This window comes from Conger conger, chromosome 1 (genome assembly GCF_963514075.1).
Source record: "Conger conger chromosome 1, fConCon1.1, whole genome shotgun sequence".
Classification (NCBI taxonomy): domain Eukaryota; kingdom Metazoa; phylum Chordata; class Actinopteri; order Anguilliformes; family Congridae; genus Conger; species Conger conger.
The window spans coordinates 8853914-8879439 of record NC_083760.1 but is presented as its reverse complement, the minus strand read 5'-3'; the positions used below and the strand labels follow the sequence as shown (position 1 = coordinate 8879439).

At 49.3% G+C, this 25526-nt stretch overlaps 2 protein-coding genes across 2 annotated transcripts in view; one reads left to right on the top strand and one right to left on the bottom strand.

Moving 5' to 3' along the window:
* Positions 1-1133: 1133 nt before the first annotated feature.
* slc30a10 (solute carrier family 30 member 10) lies at positions 1134-8316 on the top strand. Its single transcript, XM_061259093.1, has 5 exons — positions 1134-1264; positions 1744-2292; positions 3625-3699; positions 5309-5548; positions 7490-8316. Exons 2-5 carry the CDS (start codon positions 1806-1808, stop codon positions 8314-8316), a joined length of 1629 nt encoding a protein of 542 aa, XP_061115077.1. The 5' UTR covers positions 1134-1264; positions 1744-1805.
* A 10838-nt stretch (positions 8317-19154) lies between these two features.
* The window catches only part of lclat1 (lysocardiolipin acyltransferase 1), a 13879-nt gene continuing 7507 nt past the window's right edge, over positions 19155-25526 (bottom strand). The window contains exons 5-6 of the mRNA XM_061259029.1: positions 25372-25488; positions 19155-19687 (exon numbers count right to left, since the gene is read on the bottom strand). Coding sequence (XP_061115013.1) covers positions 19155-19687; positions 25372-25488 — 650 coding nt within the window. The remainder of the gene's footprint in view (positions 19688-25371; positions 25489-25526) is intronic.

The window sequence follows — 25526 nt, the reverse complement described above, 5'->3', positions numbered from 1 at the left end:
GGCACTGATCTTATAGTGGCCACACTGACGCCTTAGCCACCACCCGTCCGTGTCTGCTTAGTACAACAGTCAACAGAAATGCTTACCATAAGCTTTCTGTGTGGTATCAAAGAGCATAGGTCTGTCATTATGCATTTGTTTAGTGTATTTTATCTTAATTGCTCTGATTGCCACATAAACAAGCACAGCAATGTGCACAGTTAGCAAAGGCTTAATTTGCTTGCTACATAGCTTTGAACACACGTTTTGCCATTTGAACAAATGGATTCAGTTTCTGGCAACTGAATTATTTTAAAAATAAATCATCAATAAAGATTTGGAATATAAGAACTGTGATCTAGGTTTGTGCACAGGGATGTGTGGGTAGATAACCTTTAATGGCCATCCCCGGTGTATTCAGTAACTCCCAAAGTGCATACATTAACTTTGCATGTGAGCATACTTCCAAATTTGCTAGACTTGACGGTGCTGCCTGCCTGATGCTGATTGGTTGGCCCCTGCTGCCGGTCGTCAGTTATTGGCCACAGCAACTGCGCAGCGAAAGGAAGAGGTGTCCGGCTGCATCCATTTCAGAGTGTTATTGGGCATGATGGAGGCTGCAGCCATGGTCCTTCCAAATTGTGGAATAAAGAAAAGCAATACTTTTTTTCTCCCACGTGAACAAAAATGCGCATGTAAGGTGTCTCACAATTGACTGATTTACGCATCTACTACTACTCCCATTCTATCTACTCAAGGAACAAGAGCAACAATGACAATGAACTACTGTCTTAGTATGTGTATTCTGTTTTGAGTAGGGGCAACCAGCTGATTGTATTATATGGTTGCAAATACCAATCCATGTCTACAAGCACGCATCCCAACCTTACCCGAAGGTTCTCACTAGCTAATCAAGTGCATGTTCTGAACGCCAATAACGATTAGCATTTAAATTATCGTAACTAATTCCACGATTAGGCTACTTAATTATTAACTTAAGAGGTTAACGATAAAGAAGTAGTACAAAAAGTGCATCCATGTTTCAAGAGTATGGGGAGGGAATGGTTTTCCGCTTACGCTGAGTACAGCTGAACTACAGTGGTTCAGGCTAATAATTTACGTTAAATATTGCTAATAAACACAGTCAAGAGACTGCAAATACGCTATGTGTCGGCATATGTGATCAAGATAATACACTCATAAATACTGATTCTGCATTACGCACAGAAGGGTAGCCTATAATTGCTCCGGGGTAACTGCACGGTGAAAAACAAGACGCAAGCATGTGGGTAATGTCGTTTGCTGGTTGGACTGGTCTTTCTGGTGTTCAAACCATGAAATGTGACGGGCCGTGAATGAGCAAGAGACGCGAGGAAAAAAGCAACGTCACCTGGGTTACTGATGCGAGGGGGAGACAGTGATTAATATTTTAGATTACATCGTTTAATATAACGGAATAGTGCTGTCGATTGGGCGACAATAGAAACAAGATAATAGGGGCATTAAGGGAGGATACGTGTGTCATTTCTCAGCCTTGCCGTCGCTTTAGAGATGAATTCAAATAGCCTAGCCTTAAAAACTCCCGTTTTGAGCTTCCATGTCGACAATATGAAGACATCGTTTTAGGAGAATACTACCCTACCTGAATCAGGGATAGTGTGTTTTCGAATGAGAACGAAAAGCAACGGTCTACAGGTGGTGATTTCAGTTTTTGGCATCGAGCCATTTATTAAACTTGCGCACGCCCGCTTTCTCATTTCGCAGACACAACAGTCGTGGAAGAAGCAGAAGCAACGCTGCCAGCCACCGGCTACGTCGTGACAAAAATGGGCCGCTACAGTGGGAAGACCTGCCGCCTGATTTTCATGTTAATACTGACAACAGTGTTCTTTGTTGCCGAGATAGTAGCCGGATACATGGGGAACTCAATAGCACTGGTGTCAGACTCGTTTAACATGCTCTCCGACCTTATTTCTTTGTGCGTCGGCCTGACCGCCGCGCGGGTTTCACGTCGTCCAGGATCTGGACGCTGCACTTACGGTCTGGCCCGGGCCGAGGTTGTCGGCGCATTCGGCAACGCTGTGTTTTTAGCCGCACTTTGCTTCTCCATCTCGGTGGAAGCCATGAAGCGCCTGGTCCGCCCGGAGGCTATCGATGATCCGCTACTGGTGCTGGTGGTGGGCGCGCTGGGTCTAGCTGTCAACGTCGTCGGTCTGTTCATGTTTCAGGACTGCAGCGGCTGTGGGATAGGTGGGCGACGAAGGTCCCACCTAACGGCCGAAGAGAAAGTAGAAATGGTGAATGGTGAAACAGGTGCTTTTATTATTATTATTATTATTATTATTAGTAGTAGTAGTATTGTTATTATACACTCAGGCGTAGGCGACATTATATTTTAATGACATAGCGTAATATTTATTGAATCAATAATGCAAATAATGCTTCTATTGCAATCTCACAGACAGCGGAAGATATGCTTTACATATTCATGTATAAAAACAAAACGTTTTTGGAACGTGGAAATGCGCAGTTTCACTTTGACACAGATGTTTTCAGAGACTAGGGAGATAAAAGAAAATACCGCTTAGTTTTAAATCTAGAGAGAGCAGCACAACAGCCTAAAATGCTTTGAACAGATTAAATGACTTCTGACCAAGAGGAAAGTTTCCTCTGCATTTCAAGATGTAGCTTGTCCTGTTTTATGAAAGAAGTTACAATTTCCATACAATGACTTGTATATGAACGGGTTCAGCGGGTTCAGATACGATGCTTGTATCTGTTTTCACAGCTGTGATAGACCTTTAAAAAGGTAAAAGTGAAAGTGCTGCTAAAATCTAAATATTTCAGCTATTGTGAATGCACATGAAAACCTCTCAATGATCCTGTGACCCATGGTGTGACTAAGCTGTTGTCATGGTGATAATTCTGAGCGGTGTACATTTTGAAGTTTGAAGACAGAATTTCTGGAACTCCCTGCTAGTGAGGAACAAGGGTCCTAAAACTAGATAAAAACATTGATAAAGCACTGATGACTGGATTATTCTGCCTGTGTACATGCGTTTATGACCTGGAGTAAGTGGGTGTCTTGCTGTGTACTCTTCAGGATACGTTTGTTTCAGTGAATGACTGTGTTATGACTGTGTTTCCCTGCCTGTTCAGTTCAAGAAATCATGATTTAGTTGCTGGCCAAAATATGGTGCCACTTGCCAACGCTTTTGTTGAGCTACTGTAATGACAATGATCACAATAGCAAAAATACATTGAAGATAATAAGACAGTACATTTCGATTAGAACAAAACAGGCGAATAAAGCATACACTCTTAGAAATAAAGGTACAGTGGAAGTACATTTTTGTTCTTTAAGGATTTCCTGAATGTACCCTGAATGCTACAAAATGTTTGTTGGGTACTAATAAGTACCTTTTACAAGCAAAAAAGGTACAAATGAGTGATTGAACCCATGGCTAAGGGTACAATTGTGTGTACATATATGGTACCAGCCCAGCAACAAGCTTTTGTACCTTTTTAGGCACATTTGTCTGAGAGTGGATATTGATGTTCTGGGAAATGGCTGCACGTGTCAGGGCAATGGCAGTTGCGTCAGGAATCTTTCACACACGCCTGGTCTGTCTCGTTGGTATGCAGGAGCTCCCGTGCTGCAGGATGTCACCCCCGGAGAAAAAGGACCGGAAAGAGAGGGCCAACCGCTCAATATTCAAGGTACAGCACGTGCCGCCCGTCACCGGGAACATCTACCCGTGCGTGCAGCTTTGTGCCCATCTCCACACTCTGTGTCACATGCAGTACGTGCTCAGCGGATGCTGTCATCCAGAGTGACTCACGCAGCTTTACGTCTACATTTACGTTTTTGTCATTTGCCAGACGCTTTTAATCCAAAGAGACTTACAAGGGCATAGACTTGCGATTGCAGTTTGCTGCAGTTTCACACCGGGGACCGGGGATCGATTCCCGGTCCTGCCAAAAGCCAAGTTTGGCCGGCTCACGTGGGGCAGCAATAATTGGCTCGCTGCTCCAGAGGGAGGGACTTGGCAGGGTTATTAGATCGCCGCACAATAAGCACCTCGGGCGCCTCGGAATCACGGCAACGGGCACGAGACGAGACGGCTTGAAGAAGGCGTGTCGCTCTCATTCGGGCCGCCAAGGGACGGGGTACGGGCGGTACATCTAATACGACTACCTCCAATTGAGTCAGACGAGGTACAATTGGCTACCAAATTGGGAGAAAAGGAAAAATCTGAAAAAAAAACCCATCACATCTATAAATAGCAAAACACACGCGAAGAGCTATTCTAAACGAAAAGACAATAGTCATATAGTCGGCTCACACAATTTCTTGAACAATCCACCTGTATGGCGGGATACGCACAGAGGCAGCTTCAGTTCATTGCTGTGCTCCGAAGGACAAAGCCAGGACCCCACTGGAGAGTTGAGCCTGCAACCTCTGACCTGCACGGCCCCTTCCTGAACCATTACATCACACTTTTGGCTAAATCAGTTTTGTCCTTTTCTGCGTTGATATTTGTCCTGCTGTCCAGTGTAATTCTGTGTTCACATGCGTCATGGCAGACGGTAGACGGCAAACCAGATGTGATTAGTGGACGAGAGCGCAACTGTGAAATATGATTATGAAGAGAGAAGAACACAGGATGTGACACAACACAACAAAAGGACACAAAGTGCACACGGAAAGCAAAAATAATATTTGTGCTACACCAAACACAATCCTCCTTATGCTATTGGACACTGTCTGTGTTATAGGACAATTACTGAGCAACATCACCATATCAACATATATTTTATTTTCCCTTCTTGCACTTTTTTCCCCTACTGTCCCAAAAGTGCTGTTCTGCCGTCTGCCGCATGAGCCCGTTCTCCCTCTCCCTTGGTGTGTCCCCCAATCCTCCACTACTACCTCACATCCTATCCTGGAAGTACGGGGTGAGGAGACAAGTGGGGCGACATGGCTCAGGCAGTAAGAGCAGTCGTCTGGCAGTCGGAGGGTTGCCGGTTCGATCCCCCGCCCGGGCTGTGTCGAAGTGTCCCTGAGCAAGACACCTAACCTCCAAATGCTCCTGACGAGCTGGTCGGGGCCTTGCATGGCAGCCAATCGCCGTCGGTGTGTGAGTGTGTGTATGAATGGGTGAATGGAGAAGCATCAATTGTACAGCGCTTTGGATAAAGGCGCTATATAAATGCCTGCCATTTACCATTTACCATTTACAAGTGGAGGAAAGGAGGATACATTAGCATTACACCCTCTGCGTCTCTGTGCCTGAGCGCCCTCTTGTGGCCGTGCCGTGTCCTGCAGGGGTGCTGCTCCACGTGCTGAACGACGCGCTGGGCTCCGTGGTGGTGGTGGTGGCCTCGGCCCTGTTCTACGCGTGGCCCCTGGGCCCCGAGCAGCCCTGTAACTGGCTGTGCTACGTGGACCCCAGCCTGACGCTGCTCATGGTGGCCATCATCATGGCCTCCGCCGCCCCCCTGCTGCGGGAGACCACCAGCATCCTGCTGCAGATGAGCCCCCCCGAACTGCAGCTCAGCACGCTCCGTGAGTTAGCCTCCGCTAACGGGGGGCGGCGCTGCCCCTCTCTCCTGTGACTCCGTAAAGGCCAGTCCACACCAAGAACTATAACTATAACTGTAAATGTGCTGTTTTAAAAAGCTTTCTAACTGAAGTGAGTCCACGCCACAATTATAACGACAGTGAGGAACGGTATTGTTGGAATTGCTTTCAGAGTGATTTTTTTCCACTGCATGAACAATAAAACATCCGATCAAAATCCATCAGACCTTACAGGGCGTTACGTGCAAAATGGCAGGTGACATAGCCGAGAGACTATTTACAGAATGTCATCGTTCATCAGTGTGTTCATCGGTATAGCTATCGTTGTTGGTGTGGACGGGCCTTAACTCAATGTCAGTGTTCTAGAACCTTATTGCTTTCAGCAGTGATTGTTACATCAGCATTAGAATGTTCGGTTGAGAACATTCCAATCACGTGCTGTATTTGTGTTCGTACGCCTTAAAGGGTTAAGTGTATGCTCTCTATGTGTTAGTACAGGGGGTAACACACATGGGGCTTGCTATGATTGTGTGATGAGCTTTTTTTTTTATGACAAAAAGCACCTTGGAAACACCTGTCCTGGTGTTTTTATTAACGATTGCTGTGTTCACAGCAGCATCCTAACATCCTATTGGCCCAGATTTCCTTCCTGTAAGGGTCACAGGTCATATTGTGACACTGGCCTGAACCATCAGTCCAAACCCACCTTATGTAACACAGTTCTGTTGCTGTTCCACCCGTTGCCGTCCAAACATTTCCCATGCCTCCCATACTAACACAAAGTTATTTCCAAACCCTGAAATGCTGCACGACCCAGTATTAATACGCTAAGTTTAAGCATAAATGTGAACTTCAAACCCACCATCAGTCAATAATCAATCAGGCCTCAGACTTTTCACGGTTAAGTTAAAGTTTAACCGCAACCAGAATGAAACTTTGGGCACACAACTTCTGTTTTGGGTACAATATAACCACACAAGATTTCCATTTCCATAGTTTTAAAGTTCAGCTGATACTGATTGAACGGTTTTGTCTTTCCCTTTGAGGCTATCACCTTGACGGTGAAACTTACAGTGATCGATTGTAAATGATTGATCGCCAATGTCTAGCTCTAGTGGAGTTTGCTCACTGTGCATTTTTAGAAGTTGCTTTGGTAAAAATCATCTACCAAATTCTTTAATTGTACACTGTGCTAACACACACACGGCACAGCACGGCTAGTCTCCCTTTCATTAACTCAACCTCTTCTCGTACAAAATGTTTTATATTTTTTTAGAAGTAAAGCACCTTGTGGACCTTGCTTGTAATTAACTAATAGACGAACAAACAAACTAACAAACTCACAAACAGACAAACTCACAATCAAACCTCCAAACTACCAAACTCTTAAACAAACTACCAAACTCACAACCCTACCATACTCACAAACTACCAAAGTCACAAACTCACAAATTACTAAAGTTACAAGCTCACAAGCTACAAAACTCACAGACTCACAAACAAACTACGAAACTCACAAACAAACTACCAAACTCACAAACAAATGAACTCACTCACCCATGTTTATACCAGCTGAAGATTCTCCACTAGGGGGAACTATTAGCACACACACAGTGCTTTGCATCAATGGCAATGGTGTTCTTGTTTAGATAGATGGTGTTTCTGTTTTTGGTTCCCTCTTTGACCCCCCCCCCCCACTCTCTCCCTCTCTCCTTCCCTCTCTCTCCCCCTCTTTCCCCCTCTCTTCTCCCTCTCCCCCTCTCTCCTCCCTCTCTCCTTCTCTCTCCCTTCTTCCCTCTCCTTCCCTCTCTCTCTCTCTCTCCCTCTCTCCCTCCTTCCCTCTCCCCCTCTCTCTCTCTCCCCCCCCCCTCTCTCTCTCTCTCTCTCTCTCCCCCTCTCTCTCTCTCTCTCTCTCTCCCTCTCCAGTGGAGGATGTGTTGGGGATCAGCGGGGTGCAGAGTGTGCAGGAGTTGCGTGTGTGGGAGTTGGCTCGGGGGCGGAACGTGGCCTCGCTGCAGGTCAGGTGCTGGGACGCCCCGGCCTTCACGGCGCTCTCTCTCCGCACGCGGGAGGTCTTCCGCCGGGCGGGCGTGCACAGCGTCACCATCCAGCCCGAGTTCGGCCACGCGCCCTGCAGCGCCCCCTGCCTGTCGGCCGCCTGTCAGTGCAGGCTCTGCTGCCCTGACCCCGCAGTCCCGCTTCCTGTCTGCAACGGACACCCAGCCACGCCCTGCCCCGCCACGCCCTCCCCCGCCACGCCCTGCCCTGCCACGCCCGACCGCACGATCCCGCTCTCCGTCTGCAACGGACACCCAGCCACGCCCTGCCCCGCCACGCCCGACCGTGCGGTCCCGCTCTCCGTCTGCAACGGACACCCAGACACGCCCTACCCTACCACACCCTGCCCCGCCACGCCCTGCCCTGCCACGCCCGACCGCGCGGCCCCGCTCTCCGTCTGCAACGGACACCCAGCCACGCCCTGCCCCGCCACGCCCTGCCCTGCCACGCCCGACCTTGCAGTCCCGCTTTCTGTCTGCAACGGACACCCCGCCACGCCCTGCCCCGCCACGCCCGACCGCGCGGCCCCGCTCTCCGTCTGCAACGGACACCCAGCCGCGCCCTGCCCCGCGCCGGTGGAGAGCCCTCCTCTCGAGGGGGAGCAGGACAGCCTGAAGGAGGCGCTGCCCAGAACAGAGGGGAGAGAAACCAACGGCGCGGTTTCACGCACGAAGGGGAAGAACCAGGTTGTGTGAGGAAGCGGGAAGGCTCACTTCCTCTTCCTGTCTCGCTCAGAGAGAGAGAGTCACAGCTGCAGAGGACTGACACACCGGAACACTCCAGTTCCTGCTCTCTGAGATCGCCCAGCGGATATGTGCACTGCACAAACCTGTGGGTGCCGAAAACCTGTGTCTCTTCGGGTCAGAGATACGCGACATACTTTCCAGTATTCTTTAAACACTACTAGCTGTGATACAACTGTGATTCAAGGAACCAATGCAATCGCACCAAAAACCTTAGTGTTAACACTTGCAATTATTGTTTATTTGTCATAAACTGATATTCAAATCGTGGTGATATTTTATTGATCTTACCACCACAGCAAGAGGGGGAATCTCTTCTGCAATTCAACAATCGGACCAGTAGGTGGCAGCAGAGGACCGTCAGGGCCTGCGTCCTGAGTCGCTCCAGTGAACGTTGAGCAGTTGACCAATAATGACGTTTCTATGCCCAAAGGGCTTTTAGCGGTACTTCAAACTGACAGAACAAGGTGTGAAAAAACGTGGAAAACGAAATGCTGTAATTCTGCGGATAAATAGCCTCTCTGCTCTGTCATCTGCCACAGAAACAAAAACCACGTTCCTTTGACAGGGCTCGGGAGATGAAAGAGAGCAAACGGGGTGAGATGGAGGGATGAATAAGGAGGAGGAGGCAGGTTAGGTAAGGAAAGAGCAATAAGGAGAGATAAGGAGAGGGTCATGAAGGACAAGGCAGGTGAGGTAAGCACTGTGAAAAAAGTATTTTTTTTAAGCATTTAAGTATTTTCTCAGGTAGAAAATTTTATTTATGTAATGTTTAGTTGATAGGGACGAATATATTTAAACAGAGATTAGTGAAAACAAATGCAGCACAGCATTTATAGCCCATGCTAATTTCCTTGTCTAAGGCGCTGTTTGCTCGAGAAGTGCAACTTCACCTCACTGGCAGTAGTTTCATTTAGCAAAAGAGTAACAGAAATAAGACTTTGAATGTAAATATAAGACTAAAATACTTAGTTGAGATTGACCTCTTTTTCTGGTCTATGCAGCGAGGAAGGTACAAGAGAGGGAGGGAGAAGGAGAGAGAACGGAGCGAACAGGGTGAGAGATGGAGAGATGAGAGGCAGGTTAGGCGAGGTACAGGATTATTATCGTCTAAACGATGCACACAAACACACCAGTCCCCCAGAGGAAAAAATAAATAACTTTCTGATTCATGCTCTTCCACAAATATCCCTATTTTGAAGCAAATCGCTGGAGCACATGATTGGGTTATTAATAGGAGTGGTAGAGCGGGCGGTGTGGAAACTGCCGGGCTGAACGCACACGTATTTATAGACAATCATTTGGTTATGATTACAGCCCTGAGACAATACGAGCCGTGCGTCTGGGTGTGTGTGTGTGTGTGTGTGTGGCGGGGGGTGGGGTGGTTCTGTGTGTGTGTGTGTGTGTGTACGTGCTTGTGTGTGTTTGTGTGCATGTGTGTGTGTGTGCACTACATGCGCTCAGAATCGACAGCTGCTTTTCCGTGACCGTGTGTTTATGCAACTTTAGTCATTTCAATTCTCAATCTTGCGTGACTGGCCTAACGGAAGCAGCCAATTTACGCATAAAATATTTAGCCATTACTGCTCGTGGGGGACTTGCCCCCTCCACCCCCCTCAATGTAAATTAGGACTCTTTGAAAACCTGTTGGGTTCCAGTTATAGTTGCCCCCCATGGGGCGGAAATCACTATTCTGTCTCAGTAAGGGCTCCGCTGGGATAGGCAGTGGGGTTCTATCTTTAACACACTGTCATCGTGAAAGCAGTAATTAAACTATTTTCCCCACATCCACAGAGCTCTGAGAGGGCCACTACTGGGTCCTACGCGTCTGCTGCTTCCTGTCCTCATGCCAGATCCCGGCACCATTCGCCCTCTCCTGCACAATGCAAACAAAGACGAGCTTTCTTCCCCTGAGACTGTCAGCTTTCAGAGCCACTCGCGATCTCAGAACACACTGAATGACGGTCCTTTAATGTGTCTGCAGACCCGGTCAGTGTGCCTGTAGCTCTGCGCAGTTCTGTCTGTCAGTGTGCCTGTAGTTCTGTGCAGATCTGTCTGTCAGTGTGTCTGTAGTTCTGTGCAGATCTGTCTGTCAGTGTGCCTGTAGTTCTGCGCAGTTCTGTCTGTCAGTGTGTCTGTAGTTCTGCGCAGTTCTGTCTGTCAGTGTGCCTGTAGTTCTGTGCAGATCTGTCTGTCAGTGTGCCTGTAGTTCTGTGCAGTTCTGTCTGTGAGTGTGTCTGTAGTTCTGTACAGATCTGTCTGTCAGTGTGCCTGTAGTTCTGCGCAGTTCTGTCTGTCAGTGTCTGTCAGTGTGCCTGTAGTTTTTATACTTCCGTGGCATTACATTACATTACATTATTGGCATTTGGCAGACGCTCTTATCCAGAGCGACGTACAGTTGATTAGACTAAGCAGGAGACAATCCTCCCCTGGAGCAATGCAGGGTTAAGGGCCTTGCTCAAGGGCCCAACGGCTGTGCGGATCTTATCGTGGCTACACCGGGATTAGAACCACTGAGCGTGTCCCAGTCATTTACCTTAACCACTACGCTACAGGCCGCCCCGTGGCCCTAGACTTAATTAAATATGAGGTCTGAAAATTTGCATCCACTGGCTTGGTTTATGTTATTATTTTATTCAGAGCTTGGGCCCTCCTCAAGCAGCACCCCTACCCCTGAATGAATCATCTGAGGATGTGAGTGCAGTCCATCATGAATGAAGCCAGCGCTGATATCATCTGAGGATGTGAGTGGAGTCCGTCACTAATGAAGCCAGCGCTGATATCATCTGAGGATGTGAGTGGGGTCCGTCACTAATGAAGCCAGCGCTGATATCATCTGAGGATGTGAGTGGAGTCCGTCACTAATGAAGCCAGCGCTGATATCATCTGAGGATGTGAGTGGAGTCCGTCACTAATGAAGCCAGCGCTGATATCATCTGAGGATGTGAGTGGAGTCCGTCACTAATGAAGCCAGCGCTGATATCATCTGAGGATGTGAGTGGAGTCCGTCACTAATGAAGCCAGCGCTGATATCATCTGAGGATGTGAGTGGAGTCCGTCACTAATGAAGCCAGCGCTGATATCATCTGAGGATGTGAGTGGAGTCCGTCACTAATGAAGCCAGCGCTGCTTCCATCTGAGGATGTGAGTGGAGTCCGTCACTAATGAAGCCAGCGCTGATATCATCTGAGGATGTGAGTGGAGTCCGTCACTAATGAAGCCAGCGCTGATATCATCTGAGGATGTGAGTTGAGTCCGTCACTAATGAAGCCAGCGCTGATATCATCTGAGGATGTGAGTGGAGTCCATCACTAATGAAGCCAGCGCTGATATCATCTGAGGATGTGAGTGGAGTCCATCTCTAATGAAGCCAGCGCTGATATCATCTGAGGATGTGAGTGGAGTCCATCACTAATGAAGCCAGCGCTGATATCATCTGAGGATGTGAGCGGAGTCCGTCACTAATGAAGCCAGCGCTGATATCATCTGAGGATGTGAGTGGAGTCCGTTACTAATGAACCCAGCGCTGATATCATCTGAGGATGTGAGCGGAGTCCGTTACTAATGAAGCCAGCGCTGATATCATCTGAGGATGTGAGCAGAGTCCATCACTAATGAAGCCAGCGCTGCTTCCATCTGAGGATGTGAGTGGAGTCCGTCACTAATGAAGCCAGCGCTGATATCATCTGAGGATGTGAGTGGAGTCCGTCACTAATGAAGCCAGCGCTGCTTCCATCTGAGGATGTGAGTGGAGTCCGTCACTAATGAAGCCAGCGCTGCTTCCATCTGAGGATGTGAGTGGAGTCCGTCACTAATGAAGCCAGCGCTGATATCATCTGAGGATGTGAGCGGAGTCCGTCACTAATGAAGCCAGCGCTGATATCGCCGTGCTGGTCGGGTGTGGACACGTCTGCAGGTGCTGAGGTGAGCGTGTGCAGGAAGTGTCAGCGAGTTGTCACCTGTGCGATCAGAGACAGGTGTGAAACTAGGGGACAAGCTGTACCGCTAACAGCTCTCTCTCACCCTCTCTTTCTCTCTTTACAGCTGTCCTTCTCTCCCCCCTCCCTCTCTTCCTCTCTCTATACCCCCCCCCTCTCTCAGAGATAGCGAGGGGCTTCTCAGTGCCCCCACAGGCCAGATTCTAAGCATCGCGTACCCCCCCATATCTCCCCCACCCCATCTCTCACACTCTATAATGTCAGGTCAGGCCACTGACACCCGTCAACAAACACCAGACTCACCCCATCCCTTCATACACACCACTGTCAGCTCTTTCATTCCATCAATAAACTGGAATGGGTGGGGTGGTGGAAAGGAGGAGTACGATTTGCATTGACATCACACACTGACATCACGTTGCCGAGCGACAAAGGGAGTCAACAGCGGTTGCTGCGGCAACCCCGCCTCACCTTCGGTCCCTCCGCCTCCCTGCTTTCACTACAGCTCAGAGTAACACACAGCCCTCCCTGCAGTGTGTGTGTGTGTGTGTGTGTGTGTGTGTGTGTGTGAGTGTGTGTGTGAGTGTGTGTGTGAGTGTGTGTGTGTGTGTGAGCATGTGTGAGTGTGTGTGAGTGTGTGTGAGTATGTGTGAGCGTGTGTGAGTGTGTGTGTGTGTGTGTGAGTGTGTGTGTGTGTGTGTGAGTGAGCATGTATGTGTGTGTGTGTGTGTGTGTGAGTGAGTGTGTGAGCATGTGTGTGAGTGTGTGTGTGTGTGTGAGTGTGTGTGTGAGCATGTGTGTGAGTGTGTGTGTGTGTGTGTGTGTGTGTGTGTGTGTGTGAGCATGTGTGTGTGAGCATGTGTGAGTGTGTGTGTGAGTGTGTGTGAGCATGTGTGAGTGTGTGTGTGAGCATGTGTGTGCGTGAGTGTGTGTGAGTGCGGGTGTCTGTGTGTGTGTGTGTGTGTGTGTGTCTGTGAGTGTGTGTGTGTGTGTCTGTGAGTGTGTGTCTGTGTGCGTGTGTGTGTCTGTGAGTGTTAGTGTGTGCGTGAGTGTGTGAGTGTGTGTGTGTGTGTGTGCTTGTGTGTGTCTGTGTGAGTGCGTGTGTGTGTGCATGTGTGTGTGTATGTGTACTTGTGTGTGAGTGTATGTGCATGTGTGTGTCTGTGTGTGTGTGAGGTGTGTGTGTGTGTGTGTGTGAGCATGCGTGAGTGTATCTCTATCTCTCTGTACACCACCGCTCTTCCGTGTAACAGGAACTCACTTTACATCACTGGAGAGCGCCACTCCTTAAACCCTGTGCTTAGTGTTTATCACAGGACAGACAATCAGCACCGCCGTAATGACACACTGGTCAGAGCCCAGCACAGCTCTGAACACCACTGCCCTCCAGCGTAACACGCAGCCCTCCCTGCAGTGTGTGTGTGCGTGTGTCTGTGTCTGTGTGTGTGTGAGGTGTGTCAGAGCCTTGCCCGTACAACACTGCTCTCCGTGTAACAGGAACTCTCTTCACACCACTGGAGAGCGCCACTCATTAAACCCTGTGCTTAGTGTTTGTCACAGGACAATCAGCACCGCCGTAATTACAACACCGGGGTACACATTACACCCTCTCTCAGTGTACATCACAGCTCTCCCGTGTAGCAGGAGCTGTGCTTACATCACTTACATCAGTCACCCTGTGTTTAGCCTTTATCACAGGAAAGACGATCAGCACCGCCGTAATTACACACCGGCCGGCCTGAGCCCAGCACTGCCTCTCTCTCTCTCCGTACGCCACTGCCCTGCTGTGTAACAGGAACTCACTTTACATCACTGGAGAGTGTCACTCATTTAACCCTGTGTTTAGCCTTTATCACAGGAAAGACGATCAGCACCGCCGTAATGACACACTGCCTCTCTCTCCCGTGTAACAGGAAGTCGCATCACTTACATCACCCCGTGTTTAGCGTTTATCACAGGAAAGGCGATCAGCAGCTCACTCTCCCCTCTGCGGCCCTGTCGGACAGAACATCCAAACATGGCTCGGACATGCCTTTTTTATTTTTAGACATTTTCCATCCCTCTAAACGAGCCACCAAATCCTGATTCAGATTATAATAAACCTTGGCTGACCTCCTCCATCAGTGGATGTACAGAGGTAAGCTCAACAGGAGGCAGGCGCAGGCACCTGCGGAAATGCAGGTTTGATCCGGTGTGAGAGCAATGTTGGATTGCGGGTAATGTCACACTTCTCCTCAAAGCTCTTTGTGGTTTGTGACGTTTCTGATGTTGTTGATGAAGCACTTTACAATGACAACACTGAGGTAAGTGGCCCCTGGTATTACTGCCCACAGGGGAAAACATCCCTCTCAAGTATTACTTTACAAGTTCATACTCGACCATTATAGTGTTATACAAGTGGTTTGGCCGGACTGGCTCTGCACGGAACAATGTTCCTTTGATTTGCAAGCACCAATTGCTATTCAATTAATTATTCAATGCACAAGTTAGCTACGTGGACTAGCCTGTTACTGTAGCTATTTGTTGAATGTACTATTAATAGAGCTACGTTTTATTTCAATCTTTTTTCCCCCCAAATTTTCACAATCACTAGTATGCTACCTGTTCTTGTTTTTCGTGCTTATATGACATGCATTTAAATGTATCCTACCATAAGGGCCGCGCAACAGCAGGCGCACACGTTTACGCTTTACGATATGTCATGTGACCAAACCCGCAGTCATGGTTACCGCGTTTCGTATTCCTGCCGTCTTCGTTCCGGACCTCCAGAGACCGAGGAGAGCGCTACAAACCGCCGAAGCTCCGCGTACACAACGGGGATGTTTGCGTTGCGTCAGGGCCGGCGTTTAATTTCCCCAAACCACTCCGCTTCGCTTAGTCAATTCCCACACCGTTCAGACTTCAGAAACATCTAATAGGATTCACAAGGCTTTTTAAACTTTAAGCAAACAGTTACAGCGACAAACAGGAGGCAGAGGGCCGCAGTGAAATGGAGCAATGGCATTTCCATTTAGAACGGGATTGGGCAAACATTGTTCTGAAATGATATATGGGTCCACTGTATCAGAAGCACAGGCAAGGCATGGTGTCAAAGGCAGTGTGGAATGTTTGCATGCAATTTCTTTCTGATTCTATGGCAGTATTGCGATTGTGTTGGCTCCCTGACTTCTGCGCTAAGCTGACAGAAACTGGTTTGGTGGCAGGTTGGCACCATTGCACTGGATCGGCTTGAGGTTCGGCCATCAGTGGACCTCCGACTGTATTGGGTCTCATGAAGTGCAATTTGGGTCCTTCTTGTGGTAAAAATGGGAGATGATCATCTTTCTGTCTGTGCACACTAACCATCTCTCCATTTTTAATGTACACATTTTGTTAGAGGGAAAAAAAATAAATAAACCAGTATTTCTTCCACCATCACTTCCTTTGTCCTTTGTGAGAGTCTGTGCAAATTTGGTGGTTTATCATGTTGATTATCTCAAAACGAAAACATTACGACATTACATATACAATGGAGAATGTGTGGCTGAAATGCTGATATTTATTAACAGTACTGGGTATAACAGCAGTAAATGACACAGTTCATATGTAGAGACAGTGATTGAAAGTGGTCTCCTCCAGGTGTACAGAGTTAAGGGTCCGTCTCCCCACTGGACTGCAGCAGTGATGGACAGATGAGAGAGAGAGAGAGGGGAGGGGAGGGGGTGAGGCAGTGTCTAGCTGGTTAAAGAACCACATTCACGGTTTTGGATGAGACAGAAAGACAGTCAGAGAGAGGAGGAGGCTAACAGCACAGACATGCTAACAACAGCAGTTTATTCTACTTCAGTCCCTCACAGTGAGTTATCCGCTGGACGGGGTGTCGATACAAGACGAGAGAGAGGCGCTTTGCCACAAACGCAGAAAACACAAGGACACACAGGACCCTTAAACCGGGGAAACGTGCACGTTCCCCCCTCCCTTTACAAAAAGAGTGTATCTGCAGCATTAAGGTAGTACAAAGTCACATACAGCAGTGTCGTGTGTATCTTACACGGTATATGGTACAAGTGCTAAAACACTACATCTCATGGCTGGACCTGGTTTTAAGTGAGCAGTGGCAAAAAAATAAAAATAAAATAAAAAGTAAAAATAAAAAGGTAAAATTGAGGTAAAAATCTGAAGAGAAGCTGACCGTCCCTCACCCACAAAATTTCTCTTTTCTTTTCCTGTTATTTTTGGCACAATCGGCGCTGCTTTCTCAGCTGTCGATAGCGAGTATGGTTGCGTCTCTGTGGGGGTAGGGCAGGGGGGTAGTGTGGGGGCAGGTCAGGGTAAATTTCCATCCCTAACGGGGGCACAGGGCGTGGCATGGCACCATAGTAACCCCCCCCCGCCCCGATACACACATTTTGAAAACTGGGGCTATGGCTGATCCCTGCCCCCGCCCCCCCGCCCCCCGTCCCGTATCCAGCTCATCTCAGAGCCACACAGACCAGCTCCCGCCCTCGTCATGGCAACGCATCCACACATGTTCTTTTTTGGGGTTCTATTCTTTTTTGGGGGGTCTAGAAATAGAACCTTTTCTCCCGTACTGTACAAATGGCGGGAAGAGGGAATCAGCGATACACACACGCACGCACACACACACACACGCAGTCACACGCACAGGTGCACACACACACAGGTGCACGCACACACACGCACGCACAAGCACGCATATGCGCACACACACACAGTCAGTCACACACACATGCAGACACACACACAGGTGCACAGACAAACACACGCGCACACACTCACACACTCTCACACACTCTCACACACTCTCTCACACACACACACACACACACACACACACACACACACACACACACACACACACACACACACACACACACACACACTCTCTCTCTCTCTCTCTCACACACACACACGCACACACTCTCACACACACACACTCTCACACACACACACACACTCACACACACACTCACACACTCACACACTCACACACTCACACACTCACACACACACACACACACACACACACACACACACACACACACACACGAGCAGCCGGGGGGTGGATGTGCAGAGCGAGCTCAGGCTAGCGGATGAGTGGCCATGTGTTGGGCCATTAAGCCGCTCCAGACTGACGTCACACAGATCCATACATGTGCTGGGCTGGGTGATTCACACAGGGGGGGGACCGACAGGAGACGTGCGGTCACATGGCCCCCGGACACGCCTGATCTCTCTAAACGCATGTGTATCGATCCTGCCACGGCCGCGTCTGGAATTACCCCATGAGCGAACGACAGCGCGTCCTGACGCCTCGGTCACCTGCTCTATGAGCCCTAAGTGCAGTACAGTGGGGGTGGGGGGGGGTGGCTGATTGTCTATTGCGGGACAGGGGGGCGTTCTCGGGTGCTGAGGTCAGGCGAGAGTTTGGCTGGGGGGTTGGGTTGGGTTGAGAGTTTGGCTGGCGGGTGGGGTTGGGTTGAGAGTTTGGCTGGCGGGTGGGGTTGGGTTGAGAGTTTGGCTGGCGGGTGGGGTTGGGTTGAGAGTTTGGCGAGGGGGGGGGGGTTGGGTTGGGTTGGGTTGAGAGTTTGGCTGGGGGGTTGGGTTGAGAGTTTGGCTGGGGGGTGGGGGTTGGGTTTGGTTGAGAGTTTGGCGGGGGGGTTGGGTTGAGAGTTTGGCGGTGGGGTGGGGGTTGGGATGGGTTGAGAGTTTGGCTGGGGGGGTTGGGGTTGGATTGGGTTGAGTGTTTGGCTAACCACAGTCTGACCACGGTCTGATTACATTGACCACAATCTGACCACACTCCGGTTTGGCAGACATTCATATGGTTCTTATAGCCCCTCCTATGACCCCCCTCCTGGTTTTCCTATGTGTGTGTGCATGTTTGTGTTCCTGTGTACATGCATGTATTTGCACGCGCGTCTGCTCAAACGTGTGCAAAAAGCACTGATTGTTCCTGAAAAGCCAGATGAAATGAGCCCTGGACACAGTGCAGGCCAGCAAGGGGCGTTTCATATGGACACATTCACTTCTTTAAAAAATAAACATCTACATTTTCATTTAAAGCTTAAAATTCATTGCAATTCAGAGGTCTTCTCAGGGTATGATGAGGATATGGCTCCAGGGAGTGTGTGTGTGTGTGTGTGTGTCTCTCACACGCATACACACACACACACACATACACACACGTGTACCTGCCTCTGTTACGGATGTGGTTATACACTATGGCTGTGTTCCATTACAAATAAATAAACAGAACAAACAACTTCATGACAAAAACATACCAATAAAATACATGAACTTTAAAAAAAATTAAGCAAATATAACGATAATTTAACAACATTTTTCTGCCAAAAAAAAAAACCAAAAACCCAAGGAGTTCAGACAGGAGCCGTGCAGATGGATGTGCCTAAAAGGAAAAAGTCTGGTTTCCAAGGGAACAGAGGAAGAACGGAGAGAAGGTGACAGACGGGGAGACGGAGAAACAGAGTTAAACAGACGCACATGCACGGTTCGTGAGGAAAGGGTGAAGTCTGTCCGAAGAGTTCTACGACAGACAGACAGACAGACAGACAGACAAACAGGCGGCTGCTTCTTAAGCACACTTATCATCCTCCTCCTCCTCCTCCCTCGCTCCTCTCCATCCACCTCTCCCACGCCGAGGCGGCCTACTCCCTGAAGAAGCCATGCGCACGTTTGTTCTGCCCTCCTCTCCCCGGCGACAGAGTAGCAGCCCTGGACGTGATTGGGTGGCGCGGGGAGGGTTTTTTTTTCCCTAAGCTCCACCCACCCCGGAAACATCCCCACCCCCCCCCCCCCCCCCCGCGCCTAGTTTCTCCGGAACCTTCCGCCTCACCGCTCCTTCTGGGCGTCGGCCTTCTCCCCCGCGTCCCCGCCCCCGCCCCCGGCCCCGCCCCCCGTCCAATGGCGGTGGCAGGCCAGCTCCAGCAGCTCCACCCCGCCCAGCGCCCGCTGCTGGCCCAGGTAGAAGAGCACCATGAGCAGGAAGTAGGCGCGCAGCGCTGGGGACAGCAGCAGGGCGGCGCAGCTGAGCGCGATGAAGGCGCTCCAGTACAGCAGCGAGGCGGCCTTGATCAGCCACACGCGCAGCTCCGTCTTGCAGGGCGGGATCCGGCTGCGGCGGGAGGCGTCGAACACGCGCGCGCCCGTGTAGAAGTCCCTCAGCCGCCGCTCCTTCTCCGCCCAGCGCTCGCGGCACCAGGCCTGCAGCTCGGGGCCCGCCGGCGGGAGCCCGGCCGCCGGGAAGCGCCGCACGTGGAAGTGGATCTCGCGCGGGAACAGGCCCAGCACCAGGTGCCGCTCCGTCTGCGGCACGTTCTGCGGGTACGCCACCGTGATGTCGTGGATGGCGTCCAGGTTGTCACCTGTAGCGGGGAGGGAGGGGGAGGTACGTCAGGAGAACATCGCGCTACGCTAACATCTTACAGGCTTGTTGTTGCCGATTGGTAGACGTGAAACCGAGCCTCCTACGCCGTTTTCCCCCAGTCGGCGCACGTCGATTTTCATCTTCCGAATGCCCCGAAAACGGGAACGCTGCAGAGCTCTGAACTGGAGCCGGCACCATGGCGGCTACGTTAGCATTGCTAACGAACGACTGCAGTAAACCTGGTCTCGCCCTTTCCCTCTCATTGAAACCCACTATTAACAGAGTCGTCCAAACAGCGATCGGACGCATCGATTATTACTGAATGTGTAATTAGGCAGTGGACCGCGCAACGTGTAGTTATGATAACCGACATTTTCGGGTTATTCCCTCGAACGGACATCCGTTGTCAGGAGAAATAGCAGGGAGATGCACTGGACAAACGCACACCAACACCCTCTAAAGACGCCCCTCGCGCAAAGTCCCAACCACACAGAGGCAAGATACGCGATACTCCTGCGACTTGTGCGATACTCGATAGAATTACTGGCTCCATTTGTCCCTTCTGATTTGATACCACTTATATCCTGCATACAAATCTATGAAGCACTTTGGGTGGTATTATAGTGTATGAAAACACAATAATGATAATATTACTTTTTATCAATATTACTACTACCATTACCGACTTTATTACTGAGTGACAGGACGCTGTGGTTAGCAGACAGACGCACAGACAGATCAGTTTCCTGGTGGAAGGGCCAGTTCTACAGCGTATTACTCATGACTTGTATACTTGTAGGTCTCGTTAAATCGGCATCACGCTGGCTTTCTCAGTGAAATACCACCCCAGGACCACGGTACCGCCCATCCACAGATCCACACAGCTGCTGGTCTAATCAACTAAATCGCTTTGGATAAAAGAAATCATCAGCTAACTACTCATGTAGTATCACTACACAAATACATGCATATTGCTTAACTCTCTGAAGTTTACCTTCTAGCTTTTTTTGTTTTATAAATGTTTTCCTCCTGGTTGGTCAGAGACAACGGAAGGGAAGTGGAGATGGCAGCCGGAATCTCTCCCTGTTCCACTATCGATGGATCTAACCGGCGTGCTGATGTCACTCCCAAGAAAAAGGACAGCTAAGGCTTCGATCGAGTTAAAAGTCAATGAAATTCAAGTCATGCACGGCTGAGATAAGCCATTATAGATTAGCGAGGGCCAATTGATTTGTTTAAGTCTTTTTTTTTTTTCCCAAGGATGGGTGAGCTCGGTTTTAGTTGAGAAAGCATTTGTGCCATTGTACTTTAACGACTGTGGATCATATCGGGCTGCTAAATATTTGCAAAATCACTTTTCTCGTGTGCCATGACATGAACACAAATGAAATTTTCCCCATGAAGGAAAATAAAGGTTTATCATGATTATTACTGCATACATACAGTAATGTGTGACATCACCGGAAACTCACAAAACCAAACACAGGAAGTCAGGCCTCTCAGGGGCACAGCCAATAAGCACACACCCTCTCCTCACACCTTTAGAACACGTTCAATTTTACCCAAGAACACGACTGGTAACAGGGTGAATCTTTCACTGTACTATGGCAGAGTCAAAGTCTATACGCTGACGACCAATGGGCGGCCTGTAGCGTAGTGGTTAAGGTGCAAGACTGTGACCCGCAAGGTCGGTGGTTCGATCCCCGGTGTAGCCACAATAAGATCCGCACAGCCGTTGGTCCCTTGAGCAAGGCCCTTAACCCTGCATTGCTCCAGGGGAGGATTGTCTCCTGCTTAGTCTAATCAACTGTACGTCGCTCTGGATAAGAGGGTCTGCCAAAAGCCATTAATGTAATGCCACGTAATGTAACGAGTCAAGCTTGCACTTTGTCGTGACTAGCTTCCTTATTTCGGAGTTAAAATCTAATTCTGCACATCGACAGCACTTCTCAATCCGCAGGCAGGCTCATTCACTAACGGACTTGCATGTTTAACCTAATAATTTGTTAATGAGGCCAGATGGACAGATGGGTCAAGTTGTTTGGCAGACGTGTCTCACAGAACACAGAAGGGTTTGGACACACTTCACTTTAAAATGTACTTCAATAAGCCCGCGTTTTACATCCGCTGCTCCGGCCTGTAAAAGACCGCTTCTCTGGCACCGAGAGGGAACGCCGGCTGAGGGAGTTCAAAAACACTCATCTGCTACGTTATGCCAGTTTGTTTACTTCCTTAAAAATCGTGTTCGGCGTGCGCCAAGCCTGTGACTGTACCGTTTACGTTTCCACATGCTCGCTGCCATCCGCGCCCTACAGACTGCAGCGTAGAGCCGGTCGCTGGCTGGCAGCCCAAAGCGGCGCACGAGTGACTCAAGATATCTGCATTTCCTAAATTTGGGAAGAGAAAAATCGATGTGGCTACGCACCTTCGCGGCTATAAATGGACGGTCGCTACGTGAACTCGCAGAGCTCTTCGGAGCCTGTATGAGTGCGCAGCTCATGACTCATGCGGGTCCTCGTGCTATTATAACCGAAGGCTAATCTTAGCTCCGCGGGTAAAGGATGCGGGGGAGGGAAGTTGAGTGTTTGATATCAAACAGAGGAGAACACAATGAGTAGGCTTGGGGCGACCACGCTTAGCCATCAGCCATCGATAGCAGCAGCCCACATTCAAGGGCGAAGACAAAGGAGTCGGTCGGAATGAGACGCACACTCCAGAAGGCTGACTCAGAAAAGAAAATATGTACACACTCAGTGACCACTTTATTGGGTATTTATTGGACTTATTTTTTAGACTTATAGCTCTTCTGCTGCTGTAGCCTATCCATTTAGAAGTTTGAGGAACTGCTGCTCGCTGGATGTTTTTTTGTTTTTCGCACCATTCTCTGCAAACTGTAGAGGCTGTTGTGTGTGAAAATCCCAGGAGATCAGCAGTTTCTGAGATACTCAAATCACCCTGTCTGGCACCAACAATCATTCCACAGTCAGTCACTTAGATCACATTTATTCCCCATTCTGACATTTGGTCTGAAAAACAGCTGAAACTCTTGACCATATCTGCATGCCTTCAAGCATTTAGTCACTGCCACATGATTGGCTGATTACATATTTGCATTAACAAGCTGGTGTACAGGTGTTCCTAATAAAATGCTCACTGAATGTATATACGGATGATGCAAGCAAACAATGCAACTTCATTTTTTAACTTTATTATTAGATAAAATAAAGATTAAACTATGAGTGGAGACCATTTAAAGTCTAACATGATTTCAATCAAATTCAATATTCAGGATTCAGTTTTCTTGAAATTGGCATATTTTAACATCAATTTCAAAATTAAGTTGTTACTGATGTTCACTTCCCGTCCTTCTGTATCCGGAAGGCTCCACACGCACACACACTCTCACACACAGAGACACAAAGACACACAGACACACATTACTACATTACATTAATGGCATATGGCAGACGCTCTTATCCAGAGCGACGTACAGTTGATTAGACTAAGCAGGAGACAATCCTCCCCTGGAGCAATGCAGGGTTAAGGGCCTTGCTCAAGGGCCCAACGGCTGTACGGATCTTATTATGGCTACACCGGGATTAGAACCACCGACCTTGCGGGTCCCGGTCATTTACCTCAACCACTACGCTACAGGCCGCCCACACACAGAGAAACACAGACACACACAGAGCACATTTTGTAAGGACCGAGCGATCCGTAGGCCTAAACGGGTCAATATTCCCCCATTCATCCAAAACACCTTTTTCGCCTCACGTCTGCGGCGGAGTACAAAAAAAAAAAGTTGAGAGTCTCACAAGAGAACGCCAAAACAGGGCCTCATTACCGGCGAGTACGCTCCGGGAGAGCGAGACAGGTGGAAAATCTGAATCGAGCGACTGGAACATTCCAAAACAATGATTTTTGCGCTTTTTCGGGCCAACTTCAATTTAGGATCCTTTCCGGTGAATTGAGCGTTACGCTCGATAAGACTATTAAGCAACGGCATCCGTGCTGGGATGACATAAAGGGCACACGACGGTCCGGCACTAAAGTAATTAAAAACACTAAAATCCAGCCCTTCGGCGTTGTATTAGAAGTTTCTCCGTCTTATCTAATTCCAGCATGAGCGCTGTTGGAGCTGCCTTGCCGCGCTGGCGTCACGGCTGAAAGATGTTATAACCTGTAGGGAGAGGTTAGCGCCGCTGCCTAATATGAAGTTCCTCTCGGTCTCCTGAAGAGTTCCTGCTGGGAGCCCCGTCCCTGAGAGCACGAGCGTTTCCCTTCTCCTGCGGTTATCTCGGATGTCAGAACTGTCTCTCAAGACGCCCGGTGCTGCAGTATGCGAGCGTTCACAAGCTCCAGGCCGGGCGGAATGTGTGCACACGGCTCGGTTAATCTTACGCTTGTTTGCCAAAGCGGAAAAACAACCAGGGGCCTCGAACAGGGGCCTCATCCTGTCAAAGCCTGGCCTCAGTGGCCCCCACGGGCTATAGCGGAGGAGGAGCACAGATAAATGAGACTAGGCGTCGCAGAATGGGGTGAGGAAAACAGGGGGGGGGGGTGTTAAAAACCCAACCCAGCTGAAGAAAATATGACAGTATTTATTCATTCATAGGCTCGGGTTTATATTCAGAACACACACTTCCTTCCCACCACGCTCACAGTGGAAACGTTTTCCCCCGCAACCTCGGTGAGTCGTCGAGGAGCAGCATAAACTACGCTTCAGACGATTTCGGTCGACTCATAAGCACTGGGAGTTAGTTTACACTTAGTCATCGACCTGAGCAAACAGCAGAAAGTACTCACGATGACAGAGTGGAGGAATGGCTGCATTAGGGTTAGCGCGGCAGCTCCCGCGCGGGAGTCTGTACCGCGTGTTCCGGTCTCCGAGAACACACTCCAATGCACTGACTTCATCAGCTCTGACTGTATCCACATCACCTTTTGTCCAGACCCCGGTCTGTTTTTCTCAAAGTCTGGGTCAGAGTTTTCCCAACCACAGGGGAAGGGGGGGGTGGGGTAGACTTGGATTCCAAAAGTATTTCCAAAAATAGGACAATTTTGGCATGCATTTTCAAAAGCAATGAACCACGGCACTTTGTGATGAGAACTCTGACTCTACTGATTTTAAATGGTAAATAGTTGGCATTTATATTACATTATTGGCATTTGGCAGACGTTCTTATCCAGAGCGACGTACAGTTGATTAGACTAAGCAGGAGACAATCCTCCCCTGGAGCAATGCAGGGTTAAGGGCCTTGCTCAAGGGCCCAACGGCTGTGCGGATCTTATTGTGGCTACACCGGGATTAGAACCACTGACCTTGTGTGTCCCAGTCATTTACCTTAACCATTACGCTACAGGCCGCCCTATATTCAAATAGGCCGCCCTATAGCCCTTTATTCAAAGCGCTGTACAATTGATGCTTTCACACACACACACTCAAACACCAACGGCGATTGGCTGCCATGCAAGGCACCAACCAGCTCGTCAGGAGCATTTGGGGGTTAGGTGCCTTGCACAGGGACAGTTGAACACACCCAGGGTGGGATCGAACCGGCAACCCTCCGACTGCCAACTTACCGCCTGAGCCAACGTCAGCCCATTTTAGAGGGCTTAATACTTCCGAGCAGGCCTCTGCGCTCTTATTTTGACATGGACGAGTGCGGCGTGACCCCTGACCTTTGCGGAGCGTGTCCACGATGAAGGTGAAGCCGGTGGTTCTGGGGTGCAGGACGTACTCGTACTTGGGCAGGCCGTTCTTCTGGGCGAAATCGTCGCTCCGCGCCCGGGTGTTCTCTGCGGGGAACAGACCAGACGCCGCGTCAGCGAACCAG